A 27,858-nucleotide genomic window follows, 5' to 3' on the forward strand; every position below is an offset into this window, starting at 1 on the left:
CTGTTATATACAGACTCTGTCAGAGACTTTGGGAAGCCACGTGAACCCCGTTTCTGGCTTAGTTCACAGCTTATGCAACTCTGCCTTATTTTAAAAAATCTCATTTTCTTTCCCTTCCTTCAAAGAGGAAGTTGCTTGGATTACCTCTCTGTGGTTATGTTATAAATTGCAACTCTTTCTCATGAAAAAGTAGATTCTGTTTGAGTTAAGGATGTGTATTCTGTATCTAGCATGAGGTGGGAGGTGGGATGGAGAGCAGGCAAACTGCTTAACCAAGTGTTACTGAAATTTTAAGTTATATTTGAAGAAATAATTATTATAGCAGCTTCTTGGAATTTTAAATGATAGTTCTATCCAGCCCTAAAATATAAATTCATGTGCTCCTGTCTCTACAGTGACAGCCCTTATAGTGAACATGGTACCTTAGAAGAAGTGGATCTGGATGCTGGGGCAGAAATACATACCAGTGACGATGGTATACTCCTTTATGCTCTTTCCCATGACCTTGTGTCTGTATTGATTTCCATACGTATGCCATTCACAGAGGAAATGCTATTTTTTCATTGTCTGTTGAAAAATGAAAAATCTTTGGCACAATATTCTTACCTGTTTGTTTGCTTTTTTTTTTTTTTTACTGCTTAACATAGTCAGTGCTAATAATTTCTGCAGCAAAAACAACTTTCTGCTGCCAGTATAAAGGGCACAGTACCATTATTTATTTTCAGCTTGCATTAATAGGTTCATGGGCAATAGAAAGCTGCTAGATCTCTAGGCACCATCTTTCTTATAATGAAGATCAGCCTAGAATCAGCTCCATGTGTGCATGGGACTTGGGTATAGGCTTGTTCTGTTACACTTTGGAAACAGGGATCTCAAAGCACTCTGATTCTTTCAGTCACCTGTCTGAAATTTGTAGATAAGAAGGCAGGCACACTATTTTGCCAACAGCAAGGACTTAAAGAAGGATGTGATGACACTGACAAGAGAGGAACCAGAACTATTGGTGGCTGCATCAGCACTGGAATAACCCTGCGGATCAGGCCAAGATTCATCTTGGTCCACCATTTTGTTTCTCACAGCAGCCACCAGATGCCTCTGGTTTGCTCACAAGAAAGGGATGGAGACATATCCTTCTCCCACCATATTCCCTTGTAACCTATATATGGTAGCATGCTACCTCCCATTCAGAGATATCATTGATTCTTCAAATCTAAAAGCTCTTGAAATGAATTTTTTTCATGAATTTATCCAATCCCCTTTTAAAGCATTCAAGTTAGTGGCCATCACCACATGTAATAATGAATACAGTTAATTATATGCTATATAAAGAAATATTTTCTTTTACGTGTTCTAAATCTTTTCCTCATCATTCCCTTTCTCAATGTTCTTTAACATGGAGCTTACCTTTTTCTCAACTATCACACACTGAGTTGACATTTTTAGTAGATCACTCTAAGATCGATTTCCTGATTAGTTAAATATTGTTCAGACACCATCAGTGTATTAGAGAAGTTAGGATTTTTTCCTCAAGGTGCATCACTTTACACCTACTTACTTTAAGCCCCATTTGCCATTTGCTTGATCATTCACTTGTTTTTCAGAGATCCTTCTGGAGCTCTTCACAATCCTCTTTTGATTTGACCACCATAATCAAGCTTGGTCTGCTCATTGCTCACTTTTAAGTGAGGATTATTTATGATCAAGTTTTAAAAACACCAATTCCCACCCCGATTTAATTTCTTACCTCCATCCATTGAGGTAATTGCCCATTTATTCCTACTCTACTTCATAGTAGACAACATTAACAGAGTCTCCTCCATCCATATACCTGTGATATTATGAAAAAATTCTAGAAGCAAGATAGAAGGAAAGATAGTGAAAGTACTCTGGTATCAGCAGCTCCCCAGGCAAGCCACAAGATGTCATCAGGTCTGGATCAGTTTCCTTGCCAAAATTAGGGTGATGCCTAACAAGCCACTTAGGCTTTTTGCATCTAATAAGATGAGGTCTTGCCTATAAAGGTTTATGCTGCAATAACACAATCCAGTTGCTTTAAGGCCAGTGCTTTAAGAATCCATAGGACCCTTGACATTTTATTACAAACATGTGAATGCTAGGATTCTCTCTTGCTGAAAGAGATGAGTGTACAATGGAATACCTGCTACATAAACAAGCAGTCCCCAGTTGCAACTACTTCATTATTCTCTGCATTACCATTTATCCTGTTGATACTGCATAATTAAAATAGATGCTGCACCTAATAAAATTAACAAGAACTTTAATTTGACCAAATAATGTGCATTTTTGGTACAATTTCATATAGCATCCCTGGATTATTTTTTCTTTAAAACCAATTTTTAAAAATTAAATAAAAATAATTACACATAGTGTTTGAGAAGAGGGGCAGCTTCAAATTTTCTTCATAATAGCATAATTTATTCAATACAGTGCTGCCTGGCTTTGGGTCTTCATATCAGAATTGATATGTCAAGCAAACAGCCAGGTGGAAGCCAGGAACACTGAACCAGGATCAGGACAACAGCACATAGAGATGCATTTTAAATTTTTCTCATACTCAAATCCTAAAATACTTCTGCGGGTTGTTGTTAGCCCTGGAAAGCCTGCTTCTATTCATGCAGTTTTGTAAAACAGGTAATTTGGAGGAGCTGTTTCACAATTTTTTTAGTGGAATATTCTCTTTTAAATAGCACAATTGATCCAGAAAATTTTGCAATCCCATCATGTTTTGAAGACTGGAAATATGGGGAAAGGAATAGAGAGTTGTTGTATATTGTATAGTACTATGCAACTGCTTTCTTTTACTCTGAAACACAAGGCACTTACAAATGGAGTAATTTACTATAGCTGTTTCCAAAGGAAATCAGAAGGAATTTCCTGAGGAAACTCAAAACAGATAAATAGAATTCATGCAAAAGATGTTGTTCACATGTCATGCTGTCACGTTATATATGTTGGATTAAATTGACACATATAAATGGAGAAAAGTACAAAATAGTTGAGGAAACCGTTATTTTATTGTTATCCAAAAGAGCTATGTTGTATTGTATGGCATTATGACATTCTGCATCACATGAAATATTGTAAATTGATGCTAGATTTAACAGTTCTAGTGGCATTTCTGAAATGGCTTCTCTAGAGATTTTGGGCCTGAACCTAAAGCCTGAGGGCAAAATTGCAAAGTCTTAGGCAGAGATATTTCTCATTTGGTGTATGCAGCTAACACCAAAAGAATATGCAAATCTGGAAGTCTTTTTCTTACATCTAGCTTTATTAGAGTTCCCAAGAATTTTTTTCTGGAAAAAAGAAAGAAAAAGAAACTTTCTACTGAAGAACAGCGTTGTGTGGGCTTTTCACAAAATTTCGTATTACGTTTAGAAAGATCTTACATAAGAACCCTGGTGGACCAGGCCATGGGCCTAAGTAGGCAAACATTCTATGGCCAACTGGACTGGAGAAACTCACAGGCCTGAACTGGAGAGTGATGGCCCACTTAAACTTCTGCTTCCCAGGAACTAGTATTGAAGACATACTGATTAGGATTTGGGAAGTAATTTACATGCATAGTATTAGAAGCCTTTATTGCTTGATCCTCCATGAATCTGTTCAGACCCTTTTTAAAGCATACCGAATTGCTATTACCATGACTGCTTGCAGTGAATTTTGTAATTTTAATGTGTAAAAAGGTATTTCCTTCTGTCAGTCCTGAATCTCTCTGCATTTATTTTCAATTATTAACCCCAAGTTCTAATACCGTAAGAGAGGAAGAAAGACAACTTTCTCTCCACATTATGTATGTTGGTACAGTACACCTCAATGTTCTTTTCTCTTAGGTTCCTTCATTCCAATCTAAAGAGCTATAGTTGGCTGATCTCTCCTGATAGGGTAGATGTTCCAGTTCTCTAGTCTTCTTGATTGTGCTTTTTTGTTATTTTCCTGTTCTGTAATGAATTTCTTAAGGTACAGTGATCTATGCACAATATTCTAAGGTGATGTTACCATACATTTGTATAAGAGCATTTCATCAAAAGACGTCTTTAAGTCCTGGCTAGCTAGCTTTATTCCTCAGAGATTATTGGGTCCCAAAATGTAGTATTTGAAGAATAACTTTCTTAATTCAGCTTTGCTAATTTTTATTATGTACTCATGTCCCTTGCTATTATAAGCTATTTTTAAAGTCTTGTGGTTTGTCTTTCACAGAATGTGATCCAATAGAAGCTATAGCCAAGTTTGACTATGTTGGAAGATCTGCACGAGAACTCTCTTTTAAGAAAGGAGCCTCATTGCTTTTATATCATCGAGCTTCTGATGACTGGTGGGAAGGAAGACATAACGGAATTGATGGCCTTGTTCCCCACCAATATATAGTGGTTCAAGATATGTAAGAAACAGCTAATTGAATTGTAATACCAGAGGTACTCTTTTCTGGCCAGCATTGTCCACTGATGGAGAAGTTCTACAGGTTCTAAATTCCAAAATATTCTGAGATACCAGAAAACTTTATGGCCAAACTGTTGCAAATGCAGTTAAGGCCTGGCTATTCTCTCATAAATATAAGATAGCGTATTTCCTGTTCTGTGATCTTTAATTTTAATGGGTCTTAGAAAGCAAGTTTCCTGCCTAGTAACATCAGCATTCCTATAAGGCTAATTTGAAGTTATACCTTATTTACTCAACAACTAATAAATGATTGTATTATTTTGAATACATCAAATCATTTAGGGAGACATTTAAAATGAAGTCTGTATCCAGAAACCAAATACTGAAGTGAGATTCCTTTGGCCAGAGGATTTTAGTAGCCATATATTGGCCAACATTTGATTATGCATTTAACAAATGCCTCTGAAAATAGTAACTATAATAGTGGCAACTACAGCAAACTACAAAGTAAAATGACAAAACACAATGACGTCATCATGCAAATACTGCCATGATGGATACTGATTTCTGATGTAAGTATGTGAGTCACAGAATTTGCATGATGATATCACCATGAAAGTGTTTGTCATTTGTCCCCATTGCCTCTCCTTGTGAATGCCCATGCAAAACGGTTATTAGTGAAGAGAAGATTAGATGGAAATAAAGGGATAGAAAAAACAGGGCTGAAATAGAGCATGCTCTTCTTATTTTAAAGCTACATACCCTAATTTCTCAACAATAAGTTGTTTTTTTTTTAATGTTTAGGGATGATACGTTCTCAGATACACTGAGCCAAAAAGCAGATAGTGAAACCAGCAGTGGGCCAATACTCGAAGACAAATCTTCTTCCAAAGATATGAGTTCACCAACAGATCGAAATCCTGATGTATATTTAGGAAGGTAAATATAATTGATTATTTATTATTAATTGAATCTGTTTCATTTTTATTGCACTTCAAAACATTAAAATCTTTTATTTCTCGCATGCATTAGCTCACTAATGCCTGCAACATCTTCATAAGATATATCAGTTTTGTTGCACATGGAGTTTGGAAATTAAAGAATAATGATTAGCCAGAAGTTTTCATCCGTGAGATAATATTTGAAGGGGCAACTTGCTTCACAGTTCAAATTCTACACAATGTTATGCTGCACCATCATTTGCTGGGGTGGTGGGTCATGAAGGAATTATTTACACATTCTTTCTTTTGTCTTCTGTGACTTTCCTTTGTCTTTCAGGCAGCGCAAGAGAACTGAACTCCCACTTTCTGGCAGACGTCCTGGCAGGACCAGCGATGGACACTGTCCAGTTCATCCACCACATGGCCTTGCCAATTCCACATTGGAATTAGTTTCCCCCAGTATTGCAAGTCACAATACTTCTCGAGCTGCCCTTCAGAACCACAGTCTCACAACAGATAGCCCAGAAAGGAGACGGAGACCTGGCCACAGTAGCCTCACCAATATTAGTAGACATGAATCACTGAAAAAAAGTGACAGCCCTCCAATTAGAAGATCAACCTCATCTGGCCAGTACCCAGTTTTCAATGACCACAAACCACTTGACCCAGAGTCAATTGCTCAGGTATGTATTGTTAACATATGAACCATGGGGGAGGTGAAGTCACACAATATGCATGACTTCACCATCATGGAAGCCTTCAGATATGCTGGGGTGATAATCTCCAAATTTGAGGGGGGGTGGAAGCAGGTATTTTTTATGTTGGCTAGGAGTTCTGAGAGTTGAAATTTCAGCACATACAGAGGATGCCAGGTTAGGGAAGGCTGCATTATATAATAAGCATCCTGTAAATAGGTTTGGATGGATAGCTTCTGCCTTTTAGGGTCAACCATCAACAGTAAAGGAACAAGCAGTCAAGAAATACGCCACAGATTAGCACTTGGTAGAGCAGCCATGAAGGCCTTGGAAAAGATACTCAAATGCTGTGATGTGTCTATACCTACAAAGACCAGAATTGTGTGGATTTCTGGGGAAGAATGGCAGACTGAAGACAACTCTGAAAACCAGAGCTGACAGTTGTGGCTAAGAACAAGGAGCCAATGAGTAGATCGGCTTCTTCAACCCTCTCTGGAGAAAGAAAGGACACAAAATTGCCCACATTGCGCTCCATAAGGTTGCTCCTCATGAGGAGACTTCAAGGTAGCAGTCTCCAGTGGATGGGAGACAAGGGAATTTGCCATTCTTGCTCCAACTGCAGTCAGAGTCTTCAAAGGACACTAAATTTGCAATTACCTTTGGAAATTGTCTATTAACTGCTTTAAAGTTAGACACCTTCAAAATGTCAAGGCTGGAAACACCGGGTGAGTGTCCTCAATCCTTAATATAAGAAAATGAAACTCTATCTTTATAAGCTTTAAGAATTCAAAATAAACAGCAAAAAGCAAGGCAAGGTTTTGGCTATAGAAAGTTTTAAATGGATTAAGGGCTCAGAAAGCATTGGAATATTTGATTTTGAATATTAAGACTTTCAAATTAACTTTAAAGAATAAATGCATTTTCGTGGGAAAGAGAATTTATTTTTGATATTGGAAACATCGGGAATTTGAATCAATGTCAGCTATGTTGTCTGTTTTTATGAACACCCTATTCCCAGAAGCTGTTACAGAGAAAGATTTGGAACAAAACTTATCTGACTTGATTATGGAAAATAATATGAACAAGAATTTATCACTGGATATACAAAAAAAATCAGATGAGCTCTAAAAATTAAGAAGGAAATAAAAATGCCAATTCAAGAGAGTAATTGGAATAATTTTTTCCTGCTGGACTTACAAAAGAGTCTTGTTAAAGCTTTGAAGAAATTTGAGGCAAGGGATAACGATCATTCAAATGGATTAAGAACAAGATTTTTTATGTAAAAGGAAGGAACATAAAGTTGGATTATTTGATCAAGGATAAAATGGGATATGTTGTTATTCTGGGGGTTCTTTCTGGACTTGCCGACATTTGGACTAGAAAAGATGTTGTGTATTAGATTTGCTTAGGAGAGATATGGAATGATGAGTTTTATATTTCTTAACTAATGTGATAATTTTAGGACTCTGTTTGGACTTTGCGCTGACACCTGGATTGGAAAAGACATTGTTTATTGATTTACCTATAGCTAAGCATTGAATTATGGGATTAAGAGTTTTATATCTCTTAACTAAGAGGAGGTGAAGAGATAGTGAAATTGTTTATACTTGTGATAAGGGTAGGAAGTCACTTCGGTTTTTTTCTTTTCTCTATTTTTTTTTCTATTTTGGTTTCTTGCACCTTTTATTCTCTCTTTCTATTTTTCTTTTTCTTTTTAGTTTGTATTATCTTTTATTATTGTAGTTAAAACTTTTAATAAAATATTATTAAAAAAAAGATCAAGAATCATACAAGCCGTGGTATTCCCTGTGACGCTCTATGGACGTGAAAGCTGGACTTTAAAGAAGCAGGACAGGAAGAGTATTGACTCCTTTGAACTTTGGTGTTGGACAAGACTCCTGAGAATACTGTGGACAGCCAAGAAAACAAATCAGTGAATCACTGAACAAATCAAACCAGAGTTATGATTTCAGGCACAAATGACCAGGCTCTAATTATCCTACTTTGGACACATTATGTGAAGACTCAGCTCTCTGGAAAAGGTTCTAATGCTGGGAAAGGTGGAAGGAAAGAGAAGAAGAGCACAACCAGCAGCAATGGATGGAGTCAGTTACAGTGGCGATGAGTACACCATTGGGAGACTTGAAAGAACAAGTTAGGGATAGATCATGAGAAAATCTATGTGGTCACTAGGAGTCAAAAACAACTCGATGGCACATAATCAATCTCTCTCTAGCACCTGTTTATCTGTCTCATTTCTCTCTGAATTGTAGCTTAGTTCTGAATTCCCTGTCCATATTTGTGCAGCTGCATTACTATTTGCAAAGATAGACCTTTTTAGTTTACATAAATTGACATTTTTATTATATAAAAAATAGATCATCAGTGCCTAAGTTTTATTTAAGTATTGCATAAATTTCTGTAAGCGCTCTCCCTCCCTCCCTCCCTCTCTCTCTGCACGAAATTCAGCTTTCCTATATTGTGTTCTCAATATTTTGCTATTAAGGAAAATATGGTTCTGATCTTAACTGCACACATAATACTGTGCAGAACATGATTGCACAATGATGTTAGCTCTAACAGTTGTTCTCCAATGTAGATTTTTAACTTACGCATATGCAAGTGTATCAGGGTCTTCTTACGTGAACTTATATCGCTACAACCACAGCCACAGCTTGAAAACACTTAGATGATATCAGTTTTTTAAATCTGAAAGACTGCCCCCGTCCTCATCCTGCACAAGCATAAAGGAAGCTCCCAAATGCAACATTAAAAATAAAGCTTTAAAGCTTTATCTGTAAAGGTCCTCAAACTTTGAGGTATTGCATTTCAGCCAAGCAGGAAACACCTGGTATTGTTCCATGTATTTGCACCTTGTTGTGAGTAAGCAGTGCTAAACCTTCTCTCTGTTTAATCTACAAAGCCAATTTTAAAGAAAACTAAATAAATATATCCTTCTTCCTTTGTCTTTCATGAAAAGTCATTTGCTCTCTTCCCAAGTTAAGGCTTTTTAATTCTCTGCCAGGGGTGGTCTTTCCTGCTTCTTCTTTCAGCTATCTCTCCTTTCAAAATCATTATAACTTCAAAGCTTTTCCTCCAAAAATTCAGGCCTGCCATTTTACTTTATCTTATATAATCGCTCTTTTATCAAATACTTGCCCTTGCTTTTCATTTTTTTTCATTGAGGTTGTAAAACTTAGGAATTGGGATTGTTTCTTTTTTTCAGAGGGTTTGGGTGATCACATCTCATCTTATTAAACCAAAATATAAGTATGCCTTTTAACTCTGCATGCAGGACCATAATGCCTCTTTTTCACAGTGAAAGTAAATGAACTAAGTCTTATGTTAACTTTGATTTTTCATTCTTCCAACTGCTGAGCAACACCTACATTTTATAGTGGTCAACTTTAGAATACCCAGAATATTAAGTCAACTTCAAAGCACCATTAACATTTTAATTTGTTTTGGACTGTTTAATTTAAACAACAAATTTAAAAAAATAGAGAACTGTTACTAACAAGTGGGCATGCACAATAAAATATTGCAGTATAACGTACTTTTAGTCAAGGTTTCCATAATTTCATCCATGTCTAGTTCTTTTATTTTAAATATGATTTTATAAGCTCGTCTGTTTTTGAATTGAGCGCTGGTAGGCTTCTGTGTATATGTGTTTATGAGAGAGACAAAGTAAATGATTGTATTTTATGTGTGATTGTATTTTATACGTGGATAATTCAGGGTGCACATACATACATGCATGCACCTGCAGGGTTTACCTGTGTCTCTATTGCTTCATATAAATGTAAGGAGTATTTACAAAGCTTGAATTTCCCTATTTCTGTAGTAATTGTCAACAAATTTGCTTCTTCCTCTTAACAGGATATTGAAGAAACAATGAATACGGCTCTAAATGAACTTCGGGAACTGGAACGTCAGAGTTCTGCAAAACATGCTCCAGATGTTGTCCTTGATACCTTGGAACAAATGAAGAATTCTCCCACCAGCACCACCTCAACAGAATCCTTGAGCCCTCTTCACAACATCATGTTAAGAAGTGCTGAGCCTCAGATTCGCCGTAGCACTAGTTCTTCCAGTGATACTATGAGTACCTTCAAGCCCATGGTGACCCCAAGAATGGGGGTGCAGCTGAAGCCACCTGCACTTAGACCAAAGCCCATAGTTCTTCCAAAAACAAACCCAAGCATAGGTCCCTCTTCTCCTTCCCAAGGCCCAGCTGACAAGTCTTGCACGATGTAGAAATCAAGAAACCAAGTATGGAGTGTACTACCGAAAGAATGGATCAGTGATAGTTTGCTGAATTCCAGTGTACTATTAGTTTATATTTAGAAAATGAGAGGTTTGTTGTTTAAATGTTAAAGTCTCAAGCTACCTACTTTAACATGGGTATTTAATAGGGGTTGGGTTCAATTTTTAAACTGGAGCATTCAGTGTCTACATTTGCAATATACGCTTAACACAGTTAAAGACCCAGTAGGTGCATTTGTACAACATACTGACTTGGTTAGATTGGGTTGGAGGGTATAGTTTAGCACATTGCACAAACCCAGCCTATATGGCTAGTTTATGATCCAATGTATTGTGGAAAGGCAGAAAATTACATGTGTTGTGTATGCCATTTTAAAGCAACAGGGATACACACTTTTACTTGAAACCTCCACATTGCACCTTTTCTAATGAAAGCACCACAAGTCACTGCCAGCATCCCATTAATTTAATAATGTATACTTGACTGTAGTTTTAAAACTTCATGAAGAATTATGGTTATTTGAAATGAATTTGTTCATAAATAGGGCTTATATTTAGTGTTGTTGCCTGGTTCCAGTTCATATTCAGGAGGTCTGAGGGTGCATCTTAGGAATTACTAAGCAGCCTGTCAAAGTCAATGCAGAAAGGAGGCTCACCTTGACATTCCCTTCTGTAGTAGCTACTCAGTATGCATGTGACAGTCTTAGTGCAGCTCACTGGTAGGATATGAGGAATTAAATTGCTTCTAGGAAACAGCAGTTTTCTAAATCAGTGAAAGTTTGTGGTCAGAATGACAATTAGAGTCTTCCTCTGGTTGGTATCCAGTAGATACCTTCACCATACTGACCAGGAATGATGAGAGTTGTATTCTGACACAATTGAAAAACTCTGTACTGAGGAAAGCTATTCAGTGGAATTGTTTCTAATGCCTCCACTCAGGCCTATTGCACTGCAATAAAACTGGACATTTGCCACTGAATCTCTCATATAACTCTTCACTACCAATTCAGCTCAAAAACTGTTTACATTCCTATGAGCCACTTGTTTGGACATTGTGCAGGTAGAAAGTTTTAGTTAACCAATGATCTGTAGGAAAACATTCCTGAACAGTTGCAGAGAAAATGAGTAACTTGTTAATAGTTTAAAGCTGCTGTATCTTCAAGATTATGAAACACAGTGCATACAAATAAAGTGTGTTCTTTTTGTTAGTTTATTTAAATTGAATTATCTATTTTTCAACTGGAATAGCTCCTTTAATTAAAGCAAGAGTTTACTCACAGGACAAAACATTGTTTTCTACTGTTCTACAATCTGAATAAAATGTGTCAGAACTACTTTTTTTCTAATTACATCAGTACCTTTTTCATGTGTGAATGAAAGCTCTGAACTTTCATAGTGCTACATCATTAGGAATTTTTCTATTATATGTGACCTATCTCAACTGACACTAAGCCATGTCATTTCTCTGAATGTTTTATAGGTTACCTTTGCACTCTAAAGGAGATTTTATTGTCTGTTATTCATCAAAAATAATTTAACAAAAAATTAAAAATTTAGTCTGGGGAAATGTGGGGAGGGGGAAGAGTCAGTTTATATCCATCAACACATATAAAATTGAATCCAAATGCTTATTTTCACATAGCTCTTGTCACAATAGAAACTTGCAGTTCTTCCAGTTGAATATTTTTCTCTGGTTTCTTACACTATATGAAATCTAAAAGGTATAAGACTAGCCAACATGTGAAAAGACTTGTTACTGTATAACATTTGAAAGGCATTGTTCCCTGCTACTATGTGAAGTTGACTCATTTTGTTAAGTGATCATTCATGATAAAACTTATAAAATTATGTCTAGCGAAGAAGTCTGCAAAAATTGCTCTCTTTCCCAATGTATTGTCAATCAGCTGCTCAATAATTATTTCTGATTTAAAGGAAAACGGTTAAGTATTATATTTTGTAAAGCTTGCAGCCTAATTTTTTGGGACCAATTGTTGTGTGCCCCAGATGATGTAGTTAATGGCTATTTAACAAACAAAATTAGAAATTAATGATATTCATTAATATGAGATAAAGAATCCACTTAGAGATTTTCAGATGTGGTATACTGAATTATTTTGTTTGCTTCAATGGACTGAAACAATACAAAATTTCATAGTTTCCAGTGGGGTCACGAAAATGAACGATGACGTGTCTTCACCCTAGAAACTTAATTAAGATCACAAATTCAGTAATGAGGCTTCAGCTAATACTAAATGTGTGAAACACAGCAGTGACCCGTATAAGGTTGGAAATTATTTGCTTAACTAGACCAAATCTGAGACCTGTGGGACAAACTTGAAAATGTCAGCTTTCTTTTAAGTGCATTCTAGCCTAGTGATTGTTGTTATTAACAGGCCATATGGCGTAACTAAGGTGAGTGCCTGTATCTTGAAAGTGCATAGGGAAATTCTGTATGTCTGAATATAACTGTACTGGCCTCCATACTGCTTATATTAGAAATTGTTTAGTGAAGAAAAATATTAGGAACAGTGAGTTTAGTGAATGCTTCTAGTTGGAGCATTCACTTGAGTTAAAATGTGTGTAGTTTGATGGTATGTTGTAGCTACTTCAAGTATAGTGAGTGGATATGTAAAAGGAGACATGGATACAACTACAGGCATAGTGAAGGCTAAATGCCTCTGTACTAATCAAGTCAGTATTGTCTTTGACTGTCAGTTAGATAGATTGCAGTGCTGGTAGCTTCCTGCTTGTTGACTGTTACCTAATTGTGTCAATGTACATCTGTAAGTATGTACATGTGAAAGTGCCTTTACATTTTTAGAGAAGCTGCTTTGGCTTAGCTTCTTGTACTATTGCATTTCCATTTCCATGTTCTGTTGCTTTTGTCCTGCTGCATTCCCATGACATTACTTCCATTCTGGAAAAAAAAAAGGAGTTACAATTGCACAGTCCTGAAAGAAGAAAAAGAAGAAAGCGTACTGTTAAGCTGTTGTGACAATGCACTTTGATGTATAGTACTGTACATTTTTGGCATGTACCATATACCTTCAAAATTGTTTCTCATAGTGTAACTTTATAATAAATAAGGATAGTTCGGTCAGAGTATGTTTTTGTTGAATGATGTCTGTCAGTCATTTTTTTTTCTTGGATGCCCTCTAAATCCTTTCTCCCTGTTCAGTAAATAAGAGCTGCTTGTCACAGCTGTGACAAATTTGTATTTTGTGCTCTATCATCTCCTAAATGGAAATTTCAGAGTAGCTTTACAGTGTCAGACTCTCTACTTGAGGGTTTGTTATTTATTTACGTGAGTACACAAGTTAAGCAGGCAGCCAACATGTGAAGGGGATGCGGCTTCAGACCTAATACTTCTGAAGTGCACAGGCTGCTGTCAAAAGACTAGAACTTTCCCTGCCCAAATTTAAACTGAAGAAGCACTTTTTAAAATTCCAGTCCATGTGAATGTGAGCCATGAATATATAAGTCACAAAGGCTGTCAAAACTCTGGATAAACTACCCTTAAAATGTTAAATCTAGACTTGGCGTACTAGACCAGAGGTTATTGCATATCCACACACAGCTATTTCATGTAGATAGTACTGCTGAAATATTCTCCAACTTTCTACCAGGCTTATCCATAATTATTCATTGCCTTGTTTTATTAACTATTACAAATATTTTATACCATTTCTTATTACTAATAGTTCTAAATCAATTTACAGTAACAAAAAACAGACCAGAACAACCCATTTTAGAAAAGGCATGGGAATAGGGGTGGGCTGGGAAATGCCAGTATAAAAGCTGGATTTAAAAAATGCTTGAAATGCTTCAGCGTTTGTAGCGCTGCTTGTATTGCAGGAGGCAAGTTCACTGCAGAGCTGAGATAGCACTGCATTTATTATAGGAATTAATGGGCAATTCTCAATGGTGAAATTTCTGAAGTGGGTCCCACAGGGATGGATTTTGGGACCAATGTTTTTTCACTTGTATATAAATGAAGTGCAGTTAACACTGAGCAGTGAACTAGCCATGTTTCCTGATGATTCCAAACTCTTCCTAGTTACCAAATCAAGAAGGGATCGTGAATGTGAAACAATTTCTCTAAACTGGATGAATGGGCTTCAAAATGGCAAAGACAGTACAATGTAAGTAAGGACTCCGTTCTGGAATACTGTAATCCAATACACCAACATAAACAGGTTGGGGGGGAAAAATCTTGAATATCTCTTATTTTCCTTTATTCAGGCTTCCAGTGTTAATTCAGCCACATAGTCTATAGTTATGAACTTGCCTGGTGAAAAATATTCAAGGTAGCAGACTGATATGGATTCAAATCAGTTCTTTTTGGTGAAACCAGAAAGTTCCAAGGGAAACAATAAATTGGGGTACCCTTAAACATCGACTTGGGGAAGAAACAGTTTTATCTCAAAACTATTTCGTTGAGTGCAACTAAGAATGTGCAAATCTTACCAGTTTGGGAACGGAATGTTCCAGAGAACTGCTCAGGTGGAGCTGTCAGTGTATTGACCCAGTGTCTGGATGGGGCAGAAGAGGTCTGGATGGGGCAGAAGAGACTTCAGCTCAATCCTGACAAGAGTGAGTGGCTGTGACTGGTCCCCAGGATTAGGGATGTTACCATCATTTGGTCTTGGATGCACTTCCCCATTCAAAACTGATGCACAACTTGGGGATCCTTCTGGACTTGCAGCTACTGCTCAAAGGTGGCAGTGGCCAGGAGGGCCTTTGCACAGGTTCAGCTGGTGTACCAGTTGCACCCTTTCCTCAATTGGGAGGCCCTTCAGACAGTTACTCATGCCTTGGTCACCTCACAGCTGGATTATTGCAATGTGCTGTACGTGCAACTGCTCTTGAAGATAACCTAGAAGCTATAGCTGATTCAAAATGGAGTAGCATAAGGAGTAATGGGTACCAATGTGTCAGCACTGCTGTGTGAGCTGCATTGGTTGCCAGTCAGCTTCCAAGTGCAATTCAAGGTGCTGGTTATTACCTATAAAGCCCTGTATGGCACAGGACCTGGATACCTGAGAGACCGTTTGTCTCCAACGGTTTCTATTGGCCCCGTACATTTTGGCAGAATGGGTGCACTCCAGGTCCCCTTTTAAATGCTGTCACCTTGTGGAACCAAGAAAGCATGCTTCTCTGTGGCACCTCCACCCTCTGGAGCAGCATCTCCCCAGAGATAAGGACTGCATGCTCTCTCCTAGGAAAGCCCCTGAACCCTGGCTTAGGTCCCAGGCCTGGGATTGATGTATGGGGGTCGGGGGACTTGTTTTGTGATTTGTGTCACTTTTAGATCGTTTTGGTCCAGGCTGTCTATGTGGTTTTATGTTTTATCTGTTTTTATGAATTACTTCGGCTTTGTATGCCACCCAGCATCCATCAGTTAGGCAGCTATAACAAATTTAAATAAACTCTGAAATGTTCTGTTCTTTCTCCTGGTCATGTGAAACTTCTCTGGATCATGTTGTTCAGGGGGCAGTTTGGCCACTGAGCTACCCTTAGAGAAAGGTCCAGAGACAGTTCACATGGTCTGGAGGGGAAACAGTACTTTTCGGTGTCCCCAGAATGTTCTATTCCCAAATCTGTGAGTTTTCCACATCCTTAAATGCAAATTTTGCCTGCATAAAGATGGACAAATTATCAGCAGTCATTCAAACCAAACCTGCCCTAAAAAAACAAAGGTAAAGCAAATTATGTACTTCCAATAATTGTTTTAAAACCTATTTAAATAGAGATTTAAAAAAAATAAACTGACATCAACCCAAAGCAAGCATTAATTCTGTGGATTTTGACAGCATGTGCTGTTACTGTCAACCACCAGCAAAATAGCCATAGTTGCAGTCAGGGAAGAAAATAATTGTCTGTTGTGGTAGAGTATATATTATGTATTACCAGGATGTCCTCATTTTTTTAAGACAATCTGCTAAAATGGCATTTAAAAGTGTTCAGATTATTCTGTTTTAATGTTTGTCCTTGGAAAGTTGTTTAATAATTCAATTTTATTTTAATAAAATTTAAAATAAAAAAAAGCATCTCAACACTTAAATCTGACATGTTCATGGTTACATAGCAGCAGTCAATTATTCAGATCCCAAAGGGGTGTTCTAGACAACTGTTCAAGCAATAAATGCAGTACAGTTGATAAGACATTTGTCATGCAAGTCTGAAGTACCTAGTTGCAATATGTAACCACACTAAGGAAATGCAATTAATTCGTCAAATAAGAAGAATGCTGCAATTTACTGTGTGGATTGTGGTAGCACCAGCATCCTAGAAACTGCAAGAGCTCATGACATATTTAATGCTATACCCCCATATAAATGTCCTGTCTTAATTCATTTTTCTTGAAAAATGTACGTTGCCTTTCCTCCAGCACTAGAACATATATATTCCATGGATCTTTTGGGTGAAAACAGTAATGAACTATTCCCAGTCATCATGATGGATAAGATAGTATACAATTATTACCAAACGTTGGCTAGCATGACTTCAGACCTAAGGGGATGTCTGGAATGGCTGTTATCATGATAAACTTCAAGACACCAAGGAACAATTTGGACACTTCCTCTTAATTGCACCAATCAATCCATCCTTTGCTGTAGTCAGCAATATAGTTCTCAATGTCATATTTGCAATATTGGACATTGTGCTAAGATCTACTAAGGTCCCCTGACCTTCCTAATTATTATTTATTTTGAGCAACTAGCACAGGGATTTGCCTTCATTTCCCGCCTGAGCTCAGAAGTTTTGTACCAACCACTAGAAGCAGAAGAATAGTGCTTGCCTTCTAAGTAGTCAGATGAAACTAAAATTGAATGAGGAAAATTAAATAACCAGGAAGGTAGTGGTATCAAGGAGGAACCCAGGAAACCCAACAGGGGAAGAGCGGCATTAAAAGGGCACAGCAGTGGAGCAACCCTCAAACTAGGTACATTTTTGTAAAATGTCTACAAGGGTTCACAACTGATTTTCTGTTAAGGCAGTGGGGTCTGTTTAAAAGAGAAAACATTTAAGGTGATCGATAGAGAAATAACATGTGATCAGATTGGACAAAGAAAGGATTGTATGTATAGATACTATTGTTATTTATTACATGTATATGCTGCCTGACTTCTAGTGACTCTGGGCAGTTTACAAATGATTTAAAGCATGAAAAACAAGGCAAGAAAAATGGCAAGAAACAGAAGGATAGAAACGGCAGGATAACAAACCAGGTGGAAACAAAACAAAACAACCTAGGTTAAAAGGAGGTTTCAGTCATCCTCACCAAAGCCTGGATAAAGAGCCAGGTCCTCAGGCTCCTTTGAAACACCAGCAAAGCGGGGGCTGTTCACATCTCAGGGAAAACTTCATTCCAAAGGGCAGGCGCTGCAACAGAGAAGGCCCACGTACAGGGTCCTAATAGATGGCATTAACTGAAAGAATTAGGAGCACACCAAGCCTGCCATATCGGATTGGCTGGGCAGATACAATGGGAGACAGGAGTTCCTTCAAGTACTCAGGCCCTATAGGTAACAACCAGCAGCCTGAATCTCACCCAGAAGCAAATTGGCAACCAATGCAGATTGCGAAGCAGAGATGTTACATAGGCATACCAAGTTATGCCTATCACTGCTCACGCTGCTGCGTTCTGGATCAGTTGATTTTCGAATGGTCTTCAAGGGCAGCCCCAGTAGTCTAGCCATGAGGCTACAACAACATGAGTGACTGTCTGAAGGACCCCCCGATCTAGTAAGGGGCAGAACTGATGCACCAGATGAAGGCCTTTCTGGCCAGAGCTGCCACCTGCTCACTGAGTGGGAGCTGTGAGTCCAGGAGGATCCCCAAGTTGCACAGCACCCTTGAATGGGGAAGTGCTACTGCATATAAACTTTCATACATCTACATCTGGGACACTTCCTGTGAGTGCCATGGTGAGCTAACGTCCTGCTGGCAGTGGGACTGCATTTACAAGGAAAATCACAGCTCGATGCAGGATCTGGACAGGCAAAATCTCTCTGGAGGAAGGGGATATCATTGAGATAACTCATATGACCCCGGACAGCCGGTCCTCATAAGTATACTGCAGGAATCGTTGTTTTGTGATCACTTTATGAGTTGAGTGGCTGGGAGTAATGGGAAAACATCAAGCTCATACTTGTAACACAGCCTTTTAAGGACATAAAGCTCGACCAAGCTTCATTCCTTAATCACCTTTTGGATTATTTTTTCATTGTTCTGGATTTATTAAGGTCCTTCGGATTGGCAAGATTTTGCCGCATTCATCAGGTGAGTTGCCTTCTCCTTGGATAAAGATTTTAAATATTTTAAAAGTTCTGGAAAAATATTATTTTTTAAATTAAACACCACAAGGGTGCTTAGAATATGGATTTTAGAGAGTTTACAATGAATTAAGGTTCCAGATGGATTTGGAATTATAGCTTTGAATTAATTAGAATAATTATTCCTGTGGGAAATGGTGATTGTATGGGCTTTTTAAAGAGGAAACATGATAATGGGACCTTGAGGTTTGGATACTAGAGGAGCTAGAGGATAATAAATTCATTTCAACAAGAAAAAATGGAGCTGAAGTCCTTGATGGATGTTTTTGAATTCTGGTCTTTAAAATTACTTCATATGATAGATTGTATGTCAGTGAAGTTATAGAAGAAGAACAAGCTACAACCAATGAGTTTGAAATTAATTTGAATGTGGATTTAAATGTGTCAAGTACATTATAAGAATATGGAAATAGAACTAATGGATGTTTCACTGCTTAAAGGAGATGTACAATTATTAAACCAGAAAAGCGATTTGGATAATTTTTTCTTACTGGATCCACAAAAGAGGTCTGCTAAAGTGTTGAAGGACTTTATGAGAAGTGACAAAAAAAAAAAAAAAGGACAAATTTTACGTACTGGATGTAAAGTTTTGAAAGGTTCTTGGGTTAAAAAAAAGATGAATAGAAAACCAGCTCTAGGATTATATTTGAAGGGGTTAAAAATCAAGATTGTCAAAAATTCAGGGAATGAGTACAGGGTTGGCTTATTCAATCAAGGTTAAAATAGAAAATTAGTTATATCTGTTTTCCCTCACTGGACTTTTGTTGATAAAGAACGAATGTCGAAGCTTTTGGGTTCTGTTTTTAGTTAAGAGATGAATTATGGGGAAGTTCCTTTTTCTCTCTCTCTTTTTTACACTTTTTTCTTTTTTTGTATATTTCTTTTTCTATTTCTATATTTTTTGTAGTTTGTACTAGTTTTTATTCTATTTGTAATTCAATAAAATTATTGGAAAAAATATACTTTCATATATCTACATTAACATGTTATCTTTAAGAATAACATTAAGTATAACGTTCGTTCAGAGATTTAAAATTACATTTCCTGCAAGGCTGTGCAATTAAAGAGTTAGCTGGCCACTCTTTAATTTCTACAAGGAAAACATCAAAAAAAAAAAAAGCTAAGAGAAGTGGAAGAGGAGAGAGGCAGGAAACAATTAGATAAGGTAAAAAAGGGGAAACTAGTATATATCATAGGAAAACAGAAAAATGCAGGATTGTCCTTGTGACAATCATTCTGTGATAAAGCACTCAGGAGTAGTTTTGGTTGATGAACCAATAAACAGAGGCAAACTATATTTCATATTATCTGTTCATGCAACGTTATTGTTAAATAAAATTTTAACTATTTACAATCAACTATTCCTCTGAGCAAATGAGGGATTGAATTCCTCCCCTTTCCTCACATCTAAAATACTACACTTGGAAAGTAAGAGAGAAGATACTCGCAGTTTACAAATGTTATATTTTTTGTCTCAGAGCAGTGGCAATTTATCTCTTCTCAAAATTAATCTATCTCCAAAATAAACTTAGAAGAAATGCTATCACGTCCAAAACAAATAAACCATTGTTTGCTGCACCTAGATAAAGCAGGACAGCCATTTTACTTCTGTGTATTTTCAAAAGTACCCTGTGGAGCTCTACATGTGTATTGTTCTTGTCCTAATATTAAATCCACAATCTAAGATCAAGGGGATATAGACATATGATGTTTCAGAAACAGAACAATTATATTCTCATTCTTTTCATCTGTATTGGTTCTAAAGTTAGACTAAAAGAAGCATGTTCACCCATACTTCCTAGCTGACATCCATCAGTCCTGGCTCCCATTGCAGATAACTGCTTAATGCTATTCTGATGACTGGCAAGAATTTAGTGGATTAAAAAAATAAATAAAGGAAATGAAATAACTGAAACAGTATATTTAGCACCAGGTATAAGCTAAGTATTTCATTACAGTAATTCGCTCTACATGGGGCTTTCCTTGAATACCACCTAAAAATGTCAGATGGTACATGATAAAGTACAAGCCTGCATGTTTGCTGGTCACTCTAAAGCGCTTACGAGCTACACAGTTGCTATGGGAGTTGCAAACCTGTAAAATCTTTAATGGCTCAGGTCTTTATAGTATTTAACAGACTATAGCACCTGATAAATACTACCTATCCATTCCAAATAGTCAGAGAATGCCTGCCAGGCTCCCTATCTACCAGGTGGAGTGATGGGAAGAGGCCCAATGGTAGGCATTCTCTGTAGGGGCTTCCCTCCAATGGAACAGCTTACCTTTATCTTCCAAGGTAAGGCTCCCACCCTTATAGCCTTCTAGGAAGTTGTAACGACCTGGCTTTTCCAGAGAGCATTTCAGGGTTCATTCCTGAGCTGCCAGTGTAGGACTTAGCTCTATGGTATTGATATATTGTATTTTATTATATATACTACAAAGCACCTAGAATCCAATTGGATTGAGGCAGTGTAGTAGTATAAATATAAAAATAAATGTTTTCAGGTACTCTGCATCCCAATAATACTTTGCAAATAATGAACAAAAATTGTCACTTACACATTTTGTTTGTGGGCTTCCCAGAAACATCTAGGTAGGAACAGGATTAGATTTATGGTTTCATGCAACAGAACTATTCTGTTATCCATAGGCACCCACAGCTAGCCACAATGATGCCAAAATATGTATGATGACATGATGCAAGCTCTGCCATTTCATATTTGCATTACAACATCAGACACAAGTCTGTGTGAGGCATGAGTGATTTGACTTGCAATGACATGATGTACATTTTCTCACTCCTCCACTCACAATAGTGGATGCCAATTATCTGTGAAATGTAGCTGAAGTATTGAAAATAGTTTAATTTAAACAATCATGTCTTAGTTTAATTAGCTAGGATATGATTGTTTCAGCTGTACATTATTTCTTTACGTGAACTGGCAAACAAATCAGAAAGTCTTCTATTAATTTGTTTTCCATGTTGTATAATAAAGAGCAACTTAAATAAACCAAGATTCTAATCCAATCCAATGGCTTAATATCCAGGATTGCTTTGAAGCTGTTAATTGTACCTTAAACGAAATGGAAAACTATAGATAATAGAAGAGCTGATTTGTTTGCCTGCCTATACAAACTATTAACCAAACTGCTTAACCAAAATGTTTTCATACATAATTTATCTTATTAATCTGAAATACAATAATCCAAACAGAGCCAATATAGCATGCATTATTTTAGTTAGTACTTAGAAATCAGAATATTTAAAATGCTAAATTTTGTCCTCATTTTACCAGATTTCTATAATACAGATCCCTTTGTCTTTTTCCATATCCTGATGCTTCTATTTTTTTAAATCTTTAATTAAATTTTAATGAATGATATTAATTTAATGAAGAATTCTGCTTTTTATCTCTCAGTACAGTGGTACCTCTACTTACGAACTTAATCCATTCCATGACTCTGATCGCAACTCGAGTTGGTCGCAAGTCGAAGTAAATTTTCCCATAAGGTTCAATGTAATTACCGTTAATCCGTTCCAGCGTCCGCGGACCACGCGTCAGGGGCGGAAAAATGGCGGCTGACCATGCAGCAGGGCGGAAAAAAATGGCCGCGGACCACGTGGCACGGGTGGAAAATGGCCGCAGACCACGTGGAATGGGCGGGAAATGGCCGCGGACCACGTGGCACGGGCGGAAAAATGGCCGCGGACCACGTGGCACGAGCAGAAAATGGCTCGTAAGTCGAGGCAAGTTTGTAAGTAGAGGTAAATTTTTGGGGCCGGAGCTGATCGTATCTTGAAAATTTCGTAAGTAGGGGTGTTTGTAAGTAGAGGTACCACTGTACTTAGTTTTAGAAGTGAAAGCTACTGCTTCCCAACCTTGCTTTAAAATACACGAAACAGTCTCTCCTTCTGTCAGGAATTCCAGAATAATGACCTTCAAGACTGGGATCACATTAAAAAGACACAGAATACCAGACCAAGCTTGTACAACTATTTGAAAGCTGCAGTAGTAATGGAAAAATAAAATATTTCATTATACAATGCATTTAATTTATTGCAATTACTTCAATCCAAGTTCTAACATTTTCCAGTGAATATGACTAAAATACTTTAAGAGAAGACCTGGGCTCTAGGTTGAAATCTATAACCACATTTTCAGCAGATGCTAAAGAAATAACAAAAGATAAAGTGCATATATTCCATTTATGCAAGGACAATGAAGTGTCACAGACTTTAAAAAAATAAGAAAGAAGTTGATCAAAACATCAGACTGATAATTTTAGTGCACATTTGTGTAATTATCATGTTCCCATTCAATTCTATATAATTGACTTTCTATTCCAAAAATGGTTATTAAATATTAATTTTCATCATTAAATACTTATTAAAATACTTTTTAAAAGAATGACAACATACACAAATGCATATTTCTGGAAGCCTGGATCTTGTCTTACCGTTGTCTATCTTGTCTTAATAGTTAGTATTCTTATCCTTTGGATCCAGGTTTCAGGCTTGCAAAAGCTTTAGAGTTCTTAAGAGAATAGGAAGTTTCATTGAGGAAAGAGATAAAATGAGAGTCTCTCTCAGACTTTTTGGATTCAAAAATAACCACAATGGTAAAATGAGGTTCAGGTCGGGTTAAGAAATACGTGCTCTGAACTTTGTCATCATAGAAATGGACAACCTTTTCCAAAGTATTTAGTTCAGAAGCTCTGTCAGTCATGATCATAATGACATTAGGCCAATGCATGACAGGCCGGTCACTGGGCAGAGATACCACTGCTGGATACTGGTCTACACCCTTTGGGGCTTCCCTGTAGGATTGCGGGTGATGATAACCATGTCCCTGAAAGCTCTCTGAGCCACGATTGTCAAAGATTAATGAAACATTAACAGCATCGTATTTCCTGATGAAACTGGAGATTTTCCCAAAATAATCAGGATTAGCTTTTGCAGTCAAAGTTTTCATTTCAGATAAGGTTGTTTGTCGACTAAGTGCCTCATGAAAGTAAAAGCTAAATTTCGCAAGGAGGATATTTTTGAGCTTCATTAGCCACAGGAAAAGGTGTGGAGGTTGAACAGCTTTCTGAGACTGGCCACCAAAGAGATGTTTCTTTGTTTCCCGCTGCTTCTCAAAAATCTGTCCCCATGTCTGTAGCTTTGTATGAGCATTGTGCAAGTGGACCAAGGATGGGAGGAACTTCCACTCAGAGATCTGTGCCTGAGCCTTCAGAAGATGCATAAGCACATCAGTTTCTAACTGGAAACTACCCTCCAGAGGACTAAGGATTGGATGATGAAATCTAGAAAAAGGAAAACAATTTAGTATATAGAAGACATGATCTCAACAATCTATTATTTTATTTATAATATATTATATATTTATTATCAATATTTATTATTTATAGTACATCTTTTATAGTATGAAGCAGAATGCCATTACTCCTTGATATTATTTCTAAGCAATCAATTAATGAACATTGTAATACCATACTTTTTTCACTATTTCTAACAAAATTTAAATATTTACTAGGCAGTTCTATACTTATTACAACAATCACGCATCAAGTATGCTGAATGATCATTCTTATTCCACTTACTGAATTTACATCAACTCAAAAGACCACATCCAACACTCATTATCATCCCATCTCATTCATGTGTGTATCTACAGAACTCTTAAGTTTTAAGAACAGAATTCACTCCAGTCACCTAAGAGAGAAGACCTAAGGTCAGCATCAGCTATGTAATTAAATTACATGACATCACTTTTTCTTCCTCCCCATTCCTCGAAAACACTTTTGCCTAGAAAAACCACATTTTGGCCTACATTTATATTATAGTATACGCATTTCAGTTTTGTGCCGATCATAAGTCTGATTATGTCTTGCATCCAAACAACTGGGTACACATTTACTGATTTTCTGGTTAAAAATGTAAATATGAAAACTGATATATTTGCTATAAAATTACAACAATATTCTAATATATATAATTGAATATTAAAAAACTAATTGCCTAGACTCTGTTGATATTATGAACATGTTACATATTCTGCAACAGTGGGAACTAAATATTCTCTTAATTTCTGGAATTTAAAACATGCTTTCATTTTGTCCAGTGGCCGATCTCTAAAGTTAAGTATGGTGGGTCCTAATTAGAGCTTAGATAGTAGATAATTGGGGAATTTTAGCATTATTGGCTAGTCTGGGAAATCTTAAAAACATCCTGGAAGCATAGTAAGCCACTTCCTTACTGTTGCCAAAATAATAATGTGTATACAGTCACCAAGAGCTCAACATGAGAGTATTGTTACCACTTTTACCTCACTGACAAGGATCTTACAGATTCCCAGACATCCAAAGATAGCCACAGCATACAATGTACATGCACTAACCTTGAGCTGTATCTTTTGAGGATGGATTCCAAGACATTTATCAGTTCCTCAGAGTTTATATACTTTTGGGTACTGAGGCTATACATTTTTTCATAGAAGTCAGCAATTTCCATCCGAGCCTGGACAAAGAAACATAGCTGTTCAGAAAGGTGAGAAAGTAGTTCTTCTAGGTGAGGAGCTGTTCCTCCCACTGCATTCCGACCTGTTGCTACCACTTTCTTCAGTTCATTATGCAGAGATGTATATATTGTTCGTATAGAATCCTTCCGGCTGAAGAATGACTGCCCACCTATAATTTGTTGTTAAAGAACAGGGTATTACTCAAAGATAGGGATGGAATTACAAAGAATAATGTAATATTCATGCAAATTTCCTTTGGTTTATTATCAATTACACATTCAAGAGCACACTTTAATGGCTGTTTTCATTATTCCTTAATAGCTATTCATAAATAGGAACTTATATTGATTTATCAATATGATTTATCTATTAATCAAAAGATAATTGATCTCCCAAAATCCAGCCTTTGTTTCCAATGATATTTAGAAATCTGCTTGTAAGATTAATTGTAACTAAAAACAACATCTTTCCTGGGAAATTAATATAAATAGCCATTGTTACATGTTAATACTTCACATTTCTGCTAAAAGCTCTAGATGGTTCAGCTTTTTGATCAAGCAGAAGATGAAAGAAACTTTATAAAGCTGTATTGCAATGTGATCTGTACAGTCAAGATCATAGCCATATGTATCAGAAGACCTGCATATAAACCCATAAAAGCAAACAAGCACGTTCTATTTTTTTAAAGGGAAGAAAAAAAACATTTTCCCCAGCAGACATAGTACATCTGACAAGATTAATAGGAACCACAAAGAATTAAATAATCATTCCATGAAAGTAGAACTCTATGTAGCTGCAGGTTTAGAACCAAATTTTAAACTAGAAGTATACTTCTTTTGTTGCTTTCTTGCTTTACCTTACTTTAAATACTAAGACATTTTTATTACTTCCCTCAGAATGTGCCAGTTATTTTCTTATTACCAAGCTATTTATTAACTTTTTTTTCTTTTAATAATCTCTCTTCTAACTGCTACATAGTTTTAATCTCTCCCTCCAACTTCCTTTCTCCCTTTGATCCCTACCCTTTTTTTTTAATTACGTGTCTCTAACCCAGGATTTCTGTTCTACTATTCTTGGGCAATCCTTAGTGCATGTTAGGCAATACTAGAAATTTTGATAATGGTAATGATCATCCATGCCACATACATAAAGCAATATAATATATAAGCATTTCCAGAACAAAGCCTATTGATAATATTAACACATCTAGACTTCAAGTGCTACTTAGCCTTAAAAATATGAATAAAATTTGCACTGCATTCTTACTACATTCATCGCATGTAGTATTTGCTACACTCTCATTCCAAAGAAACTTTTAGTTATCATTTTTGCTCAGCTAAACTTAAATTTGACAAAATTTAAATTCACTGTCCAAAATGTTGCCTACTAGCTTTCTCTAGAACTGTTTGGGGCATCCCATGAGATTCTGTAAAAGAAAAGGGCTTTTAGGACTGTGTGAAAATGGGCAGCACATCTCATTCTACATGGAAGCCACGTGGTTAACCAGAAAAGTAAGGAAAAAAAATACTGTTCTGTTCTGTGTTCAAGCCAACTCTAACTATTCTGTGTAATCTGTACATTCTGTCAGCACATCCACACCGTAAGCAAAAGTACCAAAGACAGTGAGGTATATCTTATAAGATCTCAACCCCAAATGTATTCACTATAGAGGCAGAAGAGCGTGAAAAGAGATAGCGAGGTGTGCAAAAGTCATTCTAAAGGAGAAATGATGCTTCAGACACGTGTTCAGAAATACACGGATTTGGAAATCTGAACCGGCTCTGTAAGAAAAGTCGGGATTCAAGCACTGGCTGTTGGCGAGCCTTGAACGGGGTTCAGCAGATGCTTCGCAGATGAAGAAAAGGCTTCTTCCCCAGGCTTAACCAACTTCCCCGGCCCTACGCCGTCTTCCTTTAGCCCTGCAAGGGATGACATGCCCGTGACTCAGGACTCCTTCCCAGGGAAGCGCCCCCGAAGCAAAATGGGGAGGGGAGGGGAGGGGAGGGGGAAGGCGGACTGCAACGCCCAGCAGCAGCAGCCGGAGGTTTGGGTACCTAGCTTCTGGCCCAGGAAGGTCATGCTATGGTAGGCTTTTTCAGCCGCCGCCAGATGGGCCAGCCCCGCCAGGAGCGAAAGCCAGCTGCTCCCGGCGTTCTTGTTGGCTTCGCGCTCCTTCTCCACATTGTCCTTGGCCTTGTCGTAGGAGAAGATGCCTAAATGAGAGAAAAACGTCTCCAGCACTGCCTGCTCTACCGGCACTGGCGCTCCCACGGGCATCGGCTCCCCCATTCCCCGCCCGCCGCGACGGTCGCGGCCGCCTCCGCTCGCCAGCCTTGGCGCCCAGCGAGAGACCCAGACCCAGACCCAGAGGAACGACAATCACGTGAGCGGGGGGTAAGCCCACAACATGCGCAAGCTCCACCCCTTCCCCTTCAGGAGCCATTCCGGAGAGGCGGTTTTGAAAGGCTTAGCCCCACGTGACCTATCAGGGACGGGAAGGGCGTGGCAACGGGGTAGCCATCGAAGTAATTGATCGATTCAGTTATTGGCCGTTGCCGTGGATGGACTTCAGTTAATATGGCATAGCTGAGGGAAGAGCGAAGGTTTATATGTATTATAAATATATGTACAGCATTTATTTTGGATGCCGATTTCATCAAGGAATCGATCCAACTGGCAATAAACCCAAGGGGGAGTG

The 27,858-nt window shown here is 37.5% G+C and overlaps 2 protein-coding genes across 5 annotated transcripts in view; one reads left to right on the plus strand and one right to left on the minus strand.

Annotated features, from left to right (window-relative positions):
• Positions 1–11,644, plus strand: part of SRGAP1 (SLIT-ROBO Rho GTPase activating protein 1) — a 113,396-nt gene extending 101,752 nt beyond the window's left edge. For both annotated transcript variants that reach the window (XM_088141777.1, XM_088141778.1), the window contains exons 18-22: positions 396–475; positions 4,219–4,399; positions 5,203–5,337; positions 5,677–6,022; positions 9,914–11,644. In XM_088141777.1, coding sequence (XP_087997903.1) covers positions 396–475; positions 4,219–4,399; positions 5,203–5,337; positions 5,677–6,022; positions 9,914–10,291 — 1,120 coding nt within the window. In that variant the 3' untranslated portion in view covers positions 10,292–11,644. The remainder of the gene's footprint in view (positions 1–395; positions 476–4,218; positions 4,400–5,202; positions 5,338–5,676; positions 6,023–9,913) is intronic.
• KICS2 (KICSTOR subunit 2) lies at positions 486–27,538 on the minus strand. Of its 3 annotated transcripts, none has more exons than XM_088141780.1 (4): positions 27,215–27,538; positions 25,041–25,329; positions 23,098–23,946; positions 486–567 (listed from the first exon to the last, which is right to left on the minus strand). In XM_088141780.1, the coding sequence occupies exons 1-3, from the start codon at positions 27,447–27,449 to the stop codon at positions 23,130–23,132; spliced, it is 1,341 nt and encodes a 446-aa protein (XP_087997906.1). In that variant the 5' UTR covers positions 27,450–27,538; the 3' UTR covers positions 486–567; positions 23,098–23,129. The 3 variants fall into 3 exon arrangements, with proteins under 3 accessions (XP_087997906.1, XP_087997905.1, XP_007433476.2); XM_088141779.1 differs by lacking the exon at positions 486–567 and adding an exon at positions 12,089–13,217; XM_007433414.4 differs by lacking the exon at positions 486–567 and having other exon boundaries at positions 20,085–23,946.
• Positions 27,539–27,858: the final 320 nt, after the last annotated feature.

The sequence above is a fragment of the Python bivittatus genome, unplaced genomic scaffold (assembly GCF_059951505.1).
Source record: "Python bivittatus isolate LINGU-HERP-01145 unplaced genomic scaffold, Pbiv_v1 ctg000330_np1212, whole genome shotgun sequence".
NCBI classification, from domain to species: Eukaryota; Metazoa; Chordata; class Lepidosauria; order Squamata; family Pythonidae; genus Python; species Python bivittatus.

What these genes read in the sequence shown, in the direction of transcription:
- KICS2 (XM_088141780.1), bottom strand. Translation starts at nt 27,449, where the DNA reads ATGGGGGAGCCGATGCCCGTGGGAGCGCCAGTGCCGGTAGAGCAGGCA. An exon ending in CTTCCTGGGCCAGAAGCTAG is followed by an intron (nt 25,330 to 27,214) that starts GTACCCAAACCT and finishes AACAAATTATAG; the next exon opens with GTGGGCAGTCATTCTTCAGC. An exon ending in CTCAAAAGATACAGCTCAAG is followed by an intron (nt 23,947 to 25,040) that starts GTTAGTGCATGT and finishes TCCTTTTTCTAG; the next exon opens with ATTTCATCATCCAATCCTTA.